Source organism: Xenopus laevis, chromosome 8L (assembly GCF_017654675.1).
Source record: "Xenopus laevis strain J_2021 chromosome 8L, Xenopus_laevis_v10.1, whole genome shotgun sequence".
Taxonomy (NCBI): Eukaryota; Metazoa; Chordata; class Amphibia; order Anura; family Pipidae; genus Xenopus; species Xenopus laevis.
The window spans coordinates 109,332,511-109,345,066 of record NC_054385.1 but is presented as its reverse complement, the minus strand read 5'-3'; the positions used below and the strand labels follow the sequence as shown (position 1 = coordinate 109,345,066).

The following is a 12,556-nucleotide window of genomic DNA, read 5'->3' as shown; positions in this document are numbered from 1 at the left end:
GCAAACCACATGTTATCTCTGTGTGTGTGATGCCCCTCTTGGGAGTTATGGGTTCGTTTATCCGATTCTGTTGACACCTTCCCAGGCCCTGGGGAGCAAAGCACCATGTCAATTAGCTCACAAAATTCTGTTTTGAAAATTTTTTGGAGTACAGCAGGACAGTCTGCACTTGCACCGATTTTCAGGGAAGGGTATGAGCTGAGGTTGGGGCCTAAGGAATCACCTGGCCTAAATACAGCCCTGAAAAGGAGCGCTGGCTCGGTGGAAACTATTGGATTCACGGGAGGGTCGCTGCCGATTTGTTAGGACCCCCTCCAGTGCATTAAGCCTTTTACTATTTTCCCAAACTGCTGCTCCTGTTCAAAAAAATGTAACTGAGATCCAGGGATCTTTCACACCTCGCAGTATTCCAGGCTTGTGCAAGCACAGTAAAATAAAATTGTAAAAAAAAAACTATTGTATGAACGAGCAAGTCTAGGAGCCTGAAGAAACCGCCTGGAAACCTTGGGAAATAAAGATAAGATGGCGGGGTGGCGCTTGTTAAAATAAAAGATCCTTGGACCGGTGCGTGTTGTTTTAACTGAAGCACCAGTCCAGGGAAATAGTTAGCAATTTAATACACTGGGGGGGGGGGTATCTAAAATATTGGCACCCTCAAATGTATTACCCTTTCCTTGTCTTTCATAGATTCAGTTTAGCGGGTCTCTGAATCCTGGAAAAAGTGCCAGGATTTGGTCAAATAATAGCTTCAGTCCATCCCTAGTCAGCAGCAGTAGATTCCTGAATGAGCTGCTACAGTGCGACTCTAGACTAATGATGTATAAAAAACAGACATGAAAGCACAGGCCACAAATAATATCCATTGCAGGTGACACTTTCATACGCCAGCTGTGTTCTGCACAACTCAGAAGGAACAACTTTGACTTGGACGTTGGGCTTGTAGTCTGTACACAGTCACCTAGCTGTAATGTAAATGCTTAGCAGACTTCATGGGACACCATAGGGGTCATTTACAGAATATCAGGGAAAGAATTGAAAATTCGAAAGGTGGCCATACACAGGGAGATCCGCTTGTTTGGCGATGTCACCAAATGAGCGGATCTCTCCCTAATATGCCCAGATTGAGGTGGGCAATATCTGGCTGAGCCGATCGTGTGCCCTAGGGATCAGAAAGGAGGCAATACAGGCGGTCAGATCACACAGATTTTTACCCTGCCCGATCGCCATCATATCCATTGAGGAAGCCCGGTGGATGGCCCCACACACGGGCCAATAAGCTGCAGACTCGGTCTGTCGGCTTCTATCGGCCCGTGTATGGGGGGATTTAGTTCTAATTCAGCAAGCAACTCTTCCCCTGGTCTGGTTATGGTCTGCACCTTGGGCCAGATGAAAACAGGCCTTTTTTGTACTTTGCATACTGCCTAGGAGGGCATAAATGAGCCCTCTTATAAACTAAAACTGATCTCAGGGGCCGATATACAAAGGGTCAAATATCGAGGGTTAATTAACCCTCGATATTCGACTGGTATTTTAGCGCAAATAGTGCGATCGAAGGATTATTCCTTCCATCGAACGATAAAATCCTTCGAATCGAAGGATTTTAATCCAACGATCGAAGGAATATCCTTCGATCAAAAAAAGTTAGCCAAGCCTATGGGGACCTTCCCCATAGGCTAACATTGAGTTTGGTAGCTTTTAGATGGCGAACTAGGGGGTCGAAGTTTTTTCTTAAAGAGACAGTACTTCGACTATCGAATGGTAGAACGATTTTTAGTTCGAATAGTTCGATTCGAAGTCGAAGGTTGTAGTAGCCCATTCGATGGTCGAAGTAGCCCAAAAAACACTTCGAAATTCAAAGTTTTTTTACTTCGAATCCTTCACTCGAAGTTAGTGAATCGGCCCCTTAGTGTCTTTGCTTCTCATAGAATGGCGGAGATTTTGTATGTGCTCAGTGGACAGCATGTCAGTCCATATGTTCTCCAAAGTGAGCGGGTGTAAGCTGATATCCAGCCTGAGCCTATACAGGCCTGCTTTATTATGAGACGCAGTACAGTTCATACCCACAATTAGTCACCTCTGATTTAATATACAAAATACGATTTGCATAGACATTAGCATACAAAGAGCGGCACCAGGGTCTCGCACCTCCAGGCAGCTGATCATGCATGAGCCAAGCCAAATCAATGGAAAGCTGAATGTTCTGCAGTGCCTCAGTAAGGAATAAAACTGTGTGGGGTGCGGGGCAGGAATCTGATGTAAGAATTGTAATTATGGCTCCGTCTGCCAAAGGAACATCAACCTTTCTCATTTCTCAGCTATTATTTGGTATGCTTTTCCCAAAAGACAGACTGAAACATGTAACTGGTCTGAAGCAGTTCAGAACGTGACGTGAATACATTGTAAAAAAAATAAATAAATAACAGCCGGCCAAGTTGCCGTGGAAACTGTAAAATTCCGCAGTCGATTTGAATGATGCTTGTCACTACGGAGCTTATCAAAGCGTCTCGCTTCACGCCTTAATGCGGAATTAATTCTTCTCTCTGTCTGAGCCTAATAACGTCCCTCAAGATGCCGCACTATTAACAGATTACTGGGGCACCGCAGACATTTTCAGTTTTAGCAAAAGCTTTCTTCAGTTGTTTTCTGATGAGCAGGGAAAAAAAAAAGATGCAGAGAGGTTTCTTTTTTTTCTTCTTTTTTAGCCTTATAAAATGATACTGAAGGGCTACATACCCTTTCATGATCATCATCATTTTTGTGTCAAAGCTAAGGTTGCCATCTGGCCGGTATTTTCCTGGCCTGGCCAGTAAAAATGATGGTTCATCCCAATGTTATTAATAGGAAAAAATGATAAATATATAGGAAGGCCGGTATTATTTCCGAAAAATGTGGCAACCCTAGTCAAAACAGATGTTAAAATGATGTATTAATATTACTTTGTTTTCTTTATGTTTACAGTGGTAAACATATGATCTTTAATATGCTTTTTAATCTAGAATTATGTTTGGAATTCAGCTGAATTTAGAATTGTCTTTGGCTAAATTATAAGTGTCTAGCCGAAAAGATTAAGGGCCTTAAAGGAGAAGGAAAGGCATTTTTACTTGGGATGCCGAAAGTTAGGCTCCCCCAAGTGGTTGTATTTACTTACCTGACACCCAGGGCCAGTGCTTCTATCAGCAGAAAGCTTCCCCGGCCCGGGGTTATACCAGTGAGCACCACGGAGTGATCCTCTTCCAACTTCTTTCTTCACATTTCTCGGGGCAAACACATGTGCAGTTAAACGAAATAGACGACTTTTTAGTTAAAGTTCGGCTTTTCGCTCTACTGCGCATGCGCAACCATGCAAAGAAGGAGGAAGACGGAAGAGGATCGCTCCGTGGTGCTCACTGGTATAACCCCGGGCCTTTGCAGTTTTCTGCTGATAGGAGCACCAGCCTGGGGTTTCAGTTAAGTCAATACAATCACTTGGGGGTGCCTAACGTTTGGCACCCCCAAGTATAATATGCCTTTCCTTCTCCTTTAAAAGTTGAGGCATTAAACCTTTGAGCAACTGAATGGGATAATATTTGTTGGTACTTTTTTTTTCCTCTCAAATAAAAATTACAATTTTGATTCAGTTTTTTGTCATGTATTCTGCATTGTCATGTATTCTGCATTGTCATGTATTCTGCATTGAAACTTAAAATGATTGCCTGTTCCATACTGATCTCCCTCCTGCTACACTGTATAGATCATCATTCCTTATAAATAATGCTGTGTCATAAAACTGAAACTGACCACAAACAGGCAGTTTGACAGTTGAAGCGGCACAAAGCGCAATTTGGCATATTTTCTACCGACAATGCAGCATTTCCTCCCACAATTCCAGCATCATTGCATCTGATCAAAACAAACACAATTGTGGGTTAATGTCCAAAGTTTGTCAGAGTGGGAGCTGTGTCAACTCTGGTGCTCAGCCTTAAAGGAACAGTTCAGTGTAAAAATAAAAACTGGGTAAATAGATAGGCTGTGTCAAATAAATAATGTTTTCAATATAGTTAGTTAGCCAAAAATGTATATCTATAGAGGCTGTAGTAAGCAGATGTCTAACAGAACACAACTTCCTGCTTTTCAGCTCTCTAAGGAGGGCCACATGGGACATAACTGTTCAGTGAGTTTGCAATTGATCCTTAACATGCAGCTCAGATTAAAATGCAAACAGTTATGACCCATATGGTCCCCTCAAGTCACTGATTGGTTACTGCCTGGTAACCAATCAGTGGAAACCAAGAGAGCTGCAAAGCAGGAAGTAGTGTTCTGGCTATTATGTTACACATCCAGTCACTCCAGCCTTTATACATTACATTTTTGGCTAATTATATTGAAAACATTATTTATTTTTACACAGCCTATCTATTTACCCAATGTTTTTTTATACTGAACAATTCCTTTCATAATTCTCTTGTCGCAACTCTGCCGAGCCTATTGGCACAGTTTACAGATAGAACCCGGGAGCTACCACCACGTTCAAGCTGGCAGTAGCTTCAGGGTTCCCCTGAATCAATAGGTGCATTTGCACATAATTTAGAAGATTCAGAATAGGAGGTGGGTCATACGTACTGGTGCCAAGCATCACTATAGGGAAGTGTAAGGAGCTCCTTTGGACAAGAGAACCTTTAACAAATGGTGCCCATGTGTGCAACAAGTTTTGTCCATTTATGGACAGCCCTTGCAGCTGCATTTGTTAATGAGGTTTGTTGTCTAGCAGCATTTTGGGTGTCCAATCTTAGGAAACAGTGATGAGCAGAAAAAGTAGTCTAAGCCTATTTACAGCAAACTAAGTTTCCTCCAACCAAAACACTGAAGTTAGTTGAAGGTTTTTCCTCAATACTATCCCTCAGTTGGTGCATCCAGCCAGTGCACTAGCATCATGATTCTGATTGGCCACATGAGCTTCTCATTTGCTGGGTGAACAGATCCTTGACACATTAGCACTGCAAAATAAAGCCATCTTTGTTAATGGAGTTACAGAGTCAGGTTCCCACAAGAGAAGTCTTGCACTACTTATGTCATATGGTCTTACCCCAATGATTGCTCCTTTTTTGGAGGGGCACTGGTACTGCGTCTATTTTGTATCCACTTGATAGAAAATCTGACAGGGCATAGGTGATATCTTAGTTGTCTTATTACCCTTATATTCACAAGTCTCAAATGTTTTCTTTTTCAATATCCATTGCTCTTCTTTTCCCTTAGGAATGTATCACAGGCATGCAAAATAATGGTGGCCCAATTTAGCTTTCATAATGGTTTTCTTTTTCCTTCTAAAGGGACCAAATCGAAACTTACTGCTCAATGGGAAATCCTACCCAGCAAAGGTTCGGTTAATCAGAGGTGGTTGCATGCCTCCGGTGAAGAGGAGGAGGATGAACTGGATTGATGCTCCAGATGATGTTTTTTACATGGCTACCGAAGAGACTCGGTAAGGGTCCTTTACATTTATCATTAGCACTAAAGGTATTTACAGTTTTAGTAAAGCCTTGGGATTTTTTTCTTGGTCAGTTTCCTAGATCAAGAGCATTGATGTGTCAGTTTTGGGCCTACAGGATCCCGGCGTGCAAATTTAAATGGGACATAAAACTTTAAAAAATGTATACTTACTTACAAAGCAGTGTACTTACAAAACAGAGAGAGTATAGGTTGATTATGACTGATACAAAATCTGTATATCTTTGACATTTTCCTCAAGTTTTAGTGGGGTTTAAACTTTTGCTGTAGGTCCTTCATCGTAATGTCCTCCTGACCTTTTATGTAGATGGTGGGATGTTCATGGTACTTACCCCAGACCTGAAGCCAGCCACTCCTCTTCTAATTAAATAGATGCAACTGTCCTCAGCTTCTAGGAAAGGTCCATGTTAGTTGCTAAACTGAATGGATTATTTGTGTTTGCCTAACTATCCTTAAATTTAAGACCTATTGCAGATGCATATGTTTCACTGACAGTGTGTTTCAGCTGGTGGAGAAATGTACCATGCAACCCCTTAAAGGAGAAGGAAAGCTACCAAAGCAGTTTATTGCCAATAGATAGACAAGCTATAACACTATTTTTATTCTACAGAATGCTTTACCATACCTGAGTAAACTGCTCTAGAAGATCTCTTTGTTTGTTTAGGATAGCAGCTCCCATATTGGCTTGGTGTGACATCACTTCCTGCCTCAGTCTCTCCCTGATCACTCATAGCTCTGGGCTCAGATTGCAGCAGCGAGGGGGAGAGGGAGAGAGGAGCAAACTGAGCATTCTCAAGCCCTAGCCCTGGAGGTTTAGGGTCAGGGCACACAGGCAGATTCGGGGAGATTAGTCGTCCGGCAACAAATTTCCTCTTCTTTACCCCAAAGAGGAGGAGATTTTTGCCTGGCGACTAATCTCCCCGAATCTGCCTGTGTGCCCTGACCCTAAAGCTGAAAACAGGAAGTCTAATACAGAAGCCTGTGTGTACACAATAGAAGGAAAGAAATGTGGCGTTTCTTTTGACAGAGGACTCAGAGCAGCATTACTTTGAGGATTTACTGGTGTATTTATATAGACCTTTCTGTTAAAGCTTACTTACTTTTAGCCTTTCCTTCTCCTTTAAACCACCCATTGTTTTAAATAGGAACTGTGTGCCAACACCAAAAATTGTGGTTCTTGGCCAAAAAAAATATGGATTATTTTCAGGCCAAGAATGTTGCATAGTTGTGATAGCCAGCATTTCCTATAAAATCAGTGGGAGGCAGCAGTGGCAGTATGAATAGAGCCTTAAGCTCGAGTCGATATGTCCCAAATAATCGAACAGAGAACATTCAACTAGCCACACATGGCAGGGCTCCTGTTTACACCCTCATTCCAACCTGTCCGATTCCCAAACTGACAGATACGTAGGAACTTAGTTGTTCCCCTTTCATTTTCTGCACAGGAAAGTACGCAAGCTCCTCTCATCTTCTGAAACAAAGCGCGCAGCCCGACGCCCTTACAGACACATTGTCATCCAACAAGCTCAGGTGGGACAACTCATGCGGCAGCCTGTCAACGACGAACCCATTGTCATTGAGGACTGAAAGGCCAACTGCAGCGCCGAGCTTGGCTTTGACTGAACTGTTTTTCTTCGGGAGCCACTCCTTTAAAAAACGTACTTGACTTAATACAGTGTTGACCCTTTTCAAGGTGATAACCAGAACTCACGAAGATTTGTGTATCTTTTAAAAAGAATTCTGTGCTTTGAAGAAGCATTGAAAAGGAAAGACTCGTTACCCTTTTGGTTTATCTTTTGTTTACCTATTCATTCCCGCGTATACCAGTAGGACATTCATTTTCTGCCCTCTTTCCGTTGGCTCAATGTTCGTACATTGTGAGCCGACGGAAAAGTTACATTTAACTTATTTAAGGGACACGGAGCAGGTTTTGTGCAATTGCAAATTGGATTCTCTGACTTTGTATACTTGGAACAAGCGGTCACTGCTAATGCCTTTCTTTGTAAAGAGGCGTGCTGAATATTTTTCTTTTTTGGAAAGTGCCATTTTTTGGGGGGTTTGCTTCATTGTTTGGTAGGCTGAGTGAATAAGAAACTGTAATACTGTGGAATATAATGAGTGGCAAAGCGAACAGCAGGATCTGGAATCCCGTATTCCCGTTGCAAGAAATTGTTTTTCTCTTGCATGTGATGAAAGGGGCAAAGTCAATCATTTTGGCCAAGAAAGACTTTCTATAGGGGCAATGGCGTGAAAACTTAAACCCTTTCTACACAGACACCAACATCACAATGCTTTGAAGCTAAAGGTTCAATTGGGAAATTAAAATCACTCAATGGGCTCCCAGGTTCAGATCAATGGCTTCATCCCTTTGTCTTTGTATCTGATTGGAAGTATTTTTCTATGTGAGTTAATACAGTGACTTGTAAATCCCACTTATTTTCAGAGGTAACTGAACTGGCCATGAAATGCATTGGCTACCACATCTCATTTTTTACTGATGTCTTTCTGTCCTGATACCATTTTCTTTAAAGAAGATATATCCGTTATGACAGTTTCTTTTACTCCAAGCAATTGTAACCAAAGTTGATGCTACAGTGTTTGTATACACCATGGGGAAAGTTCAAACACCAATGTCATATAAGAGAGTGGAAGCTGTTTATAACATATGGAAAGTATGATTGTGATAGGTGATCCATGCCAAGGCTGAAACCCATTTCAAAAAGTGTCATTTGATACTATACAGAGCTCAGTTTTTAAAGGGAAACTCAGGCTTTCAAACCAAAATTTGATAAAGAGGCCCATATAACAAAGAAACCCCTAATATATCCATCACCGTTACCTGTTTCTTCAAAAAGTATGAATAAATTCCATTTTCTATGCTGACATCCAGCTGTTTAACAGTTCTTCTCTTTCTGCATCATTTGAAATCCTGGCAGGGAAGGAGGGACTAAAACACTGATGTTACAAATTGTAACAACTACTCTACAACTTACATACAACAATTAACAGTAGTCTGCCAGCTCAGCAAAGTAGTCAGAGAGATCAGCATGAGAGCAGGGGGCTAGGCTTAGGGAACTGTTCCAAACCATTACAAATCATGACAAGTCTGCATATTTTTTAATTGATGTATATTGCAACGTTACTTGAAATTATGTTTACTTTTCAAAAAGCTTAAGTTATGTTTTTGTGGCGTTCCCCTTTAACATTGTTCCTAAAGAGAGGTACACCAAAAACTGAAAATGCTCTAAAAGCATCTACATATGACCCTCAACTACAGTTTTGAATATCCACATTTTTCAACGCAGTAATATTTTATTTAAAAACATCTGTTTGTCTTCACCTTGCAGAGACTTTTGCAAAGACATTTAATGCAAGACTCTGAACTCGAGAACAAGTGGACCTTTGTTTAGACAACTGAGTCGCTGGATATTGAGAGATGAGACTACGTATTGCAATAAATCAGAAACAGGACTTTTACTCCAGGATCGAAACTTTTGTGTTATTGATCCTTTAACGGGCAGGTCCACCCATTGTCTAGAAGTCCCCTATACCAAAAAGAAATATTTTGACAGTAAGGACTTTTCCGGTATAGCAACACATTCTCCTAACTCATTAGCCTAGCATTAATTGTATTGACTAGTAATATAATTCATGCTATGCAAACAAGGAATAAAGGGGTGGGGCATGCATAGTACTGGCGCTGTTCCGCTCATTCCTATTACCTGCTGTGCTAAGGGGTTGCAGATGATGGCAATCCTTTCCTCCACTGGGACAGCATAGGATCCAGCAACTTCTTTAGAAAAGGAAGCTAGAATTTTTTGTAGCGTCTGACCTGGATGTCCACCCTCCCAATGTCCTCCCCGTCCCCTGCCCACTTAGTGCAGTGCACCTTTTACCACCTTCCACATGTGGCTGCAATCGGAATGAGAGGGGACGGCCCCAGATTGAGGAGCATATGCAGCATGCTAGGTGCTTTTTTCCCAGTGTTCCGCCCACCCAGTCCATCCTTGAAGGGACAACATGTTGACAAAAAGGTGGAGAGATATTTAGTGTCATAACTCTGCTCCTTGGAATTCAGGGGCATTTTTTTTGGGTAAGTTGCATCTCAAGTTCAGTTGTCATCATGTCCACCCCAACTTCCCCCTCTTTCCATATCACCCATTATCTATAATAAACCATTTGATGGTAAACAATAAAATCATTGTGATGAGAGCTTAAAATAATGGACAGCAGATATTGTGATGGAGAAGACATCATGGTACAAGCTTTAATGATCTCAACATCATGCCTGCCTGCTAATCATACCCATTTCTATAAAATAAGGGCCAGCTGAGAAATTGCTTGATCCTTCTGAGTGCCTCTACATTTTTGTGATATCTATTTCTTTTATTGGAATCAGACTGGTCTAGAAATTACTTTTCCGGCAAAGTTCCTTCCCAAGAGCAAAACCTTATAGAACATCTCTCTTGCGCCAGATGCATTAAGGTGCCAATTGCTTGCTTTATTGGAAACCTCCAATTGGTTGTGTTTATAAAGACTGATCTAAATCTTTATGTGCAGATATAGACCCAATTATTGGTTTTTTGGCAGTGTGGGAGGGAAACGTTGATGTGTAATAGGACACAGCTTACCAGTTGGAAAGAGTCGACAATGGGGTTACCAAGTTAGGTCATTCTGATCTCAACAGTTTCAAGTTGCTTCATTTCATGTATCTATGGCTTTTATTGCAGAGACTGTGTCCAGATGCTGACAACATGTGGATTAATAATGGCTGTTCCATATATTATGAAACTTTATCACCAGCATGTGGGATTTCAATATTGGATATTGTTAGCTCTGAAACATGTTGTACCCAGCATACGGAACAGTGAGTGCTCTATTGTACCCTGTGAAATTGTTTCAGCCGACATTCCCCCCTGGCAGGAATAAATAGCAATTAAAAATTTTGGATCCATTCCTGTGGAATTCAGTAGTTTCTTGGCTCAGATTAGATGCTTAAAGATCGATGAGGCTACCATATATACTGTATGTAGGATATGGGAACAGGGAACCCACATTTAACGCCCAAGCTCAGTTTAGTGTAATTTCATTATTCTTTGTTCTTTTGAAGGGCATCCAGGAAACTCTTAGGTTTTTTCTGACCAGCAATATGGTAACATTGTAGAAATCCATTATGAAGAGGCTACGAGCTCAACGAGACAACACGAAAATGTCCAAAATGCATTTACGCATTCCTAGTAGTTTTGTTTGGACAAGCTCATAATTATGCATTTTCTGAAGTTCCATAGGACACAATAGCCCGTTGGGACCCAGATAAAAGATTGTTGAATACACTATAGCAGACTAAAGCCTTTGCTTCTAGGTCAGTAAAGACATTTTTACATGTACAAGTTTCAAGGTGTTTTATATTTGGTGTTAATGGCCCATTAAAGATCATTCTCTTTTTGTTTGATTCTTTCCTACCAGAGGTTATGTTCCCGTGACATTTAAAGACAAAGGTGTTTCTGTGGAAAGATGTGGTTGGAGGTAGGATCTTTATATTACAGTGTAATAGGTATTTAACCTCAGTATTGCTTTTGGGTGTCACCAAAGACTCTTGTTGGGTCCTGTGCGATATTTGCTCTGGAAACCTTGAGTTTCTAAGGCCGATGCGGAGTATGGATCACAAAAGCACCAGCTGCGCTACATTTCTTTGCAATGTCGCCAATCACCAATAGTTTTGATGTTAATGATAGCGGTGGTGTCATGGTGGCTCCCGCTGCCAGCATTTTAAGCCAGTAGTAGAGCAAGTAACCTAGTTGTAGAGACAGGACAGAGAGTCGTTTTCTCCGGCTTATTCACACAGGATGCTACAATGAACATTTTTAAACATATACTTCTACCACTGTCTGTAGGGAACAAGAATCTTTATTTAAAGTTACAGACCTTAATCGAAATAGTTCTCGAATTCACTTTACTTGAGAACAAACGGTTCCCAGTTCTTTATTTCTAACGTTTCTGAATTTGTTGGAAGACTCCCAGCGCCAGACAATTGCTCTACCTCCCGCTAAGTGGCTGAGTTCCACAGAAGCAGTGGGGTAGACCCCCCCCCCATTGCCGTTCCTTTTTTTTTTTTTTTCCTTTTCATGCAAATGAAAGACTGAAACACGACTGTGTCTAAAGAAATTGTCTTTATTTTCCTCGTAAACCTCTTGTGTTGAGAAACCTTCGTCTTTTTACATCTCATACTTATTGCGTATTTGGAAGTAAGTACTGTTTTATTTTTCTTTTAGAAATGTGTCTGTATATATGTCTCTTTTGAAGAGGGTTCATTTCCAAAATGTCCCGACTTTTGACAGGATGTAAAGAAAGAAAAAAAAAGCTACTTGTACATGTCAATGACAAAGCATGTAATAAAGAAACCAATGAAAAACAGTGGAATGTTGATTTGAGGTGGCTTCTAATGATTTTTTTTCCTGGTTCTAACAATGGCAGGCTTGTTAAATGTGTATTATAATGTTTTGTCTTTTTTGGGGGGAAACAGGTTTCGTACGTTATTTCTTTGCTAATCCATTCGATTTTGAATTTTTTCATTTAAAATAAACACTCCCGTTGTATTTTGTAAGCTTTAACCTCATCGTGTCTTTGCTATGGTGCGACTACATACACAGGTCAGGGTTTCTAGCCACAATCTGTGGTGGTCATTTTATGCTCATGAATCCTACACAATCAATACATTTTTAAAAAGTGTTCACTTAAAGGGGTTAGGGTCCTGTGCATGTCCAGTTGGGCAGACCAGTGCCCAATCCGGACCTATTAACTCACAACTCAACCTGGACCCGCTGTCTAACTCCATATCCCGCTACCCAAAACTTTCACACAACTTGGGACCTGCAGAAATCAGAAGTGACATCACCTGTGGGCGGAACTTGTGTCTATCTGGGGTGGATCAACCAGGTCAAGGGAAAAAAGTTACTTTAAATTTTGGGAGGTGGAGGAAATGCAAGCCTGCAATCAGCCCTGGGTACCCAGGCAGGGTAACTGCGAACAACCCGCATTTTCTAGGAATCGGGGTCTTTCTACCCCGAAACCC

General features: G+C 41.2%; 1 protein-coding gene across 6 annotated transcripts in view; it reads left to right on the top strand.

Annotated features, from left to right (window-relative positions):
- Nucleotides 1-11,881, top strand: part of LOC108699277 (metastasis-associated protein MTA1) — a 90,638-nt gene extending 78,757 nt beyond the window's left edge. For 3 of the 6 annotated variants that reach the window (XM_041573399.1, XM_041573401.1, XM_041573400.1), the window contains 2 exons: nucleotides 5,307-5,458; nucleotides 8,832-11,881. In XM_041573399.1, the coding sequence (XP_041429333.1) occupies nucleotides 5,307-5,458; nucleotides 8,832-8,853 (174 nt within the window). In that variant the 3' untranslated portion in view covers nucleotides 8,854-11,881. Of the gene's footprint in view, nucleotides 1-5,306; nucleotides 5,459-6,929 lie in introns of all 6 variants that reach the window. The other 3 variants (XM_041573397.1, XM_018231262.2, XM_018231265.2) reach the window with 2 other exon arrangements.
- The last annotated feature ends 675 nt before the right edge of the window (nucleotides 11,882-12,556 follow it).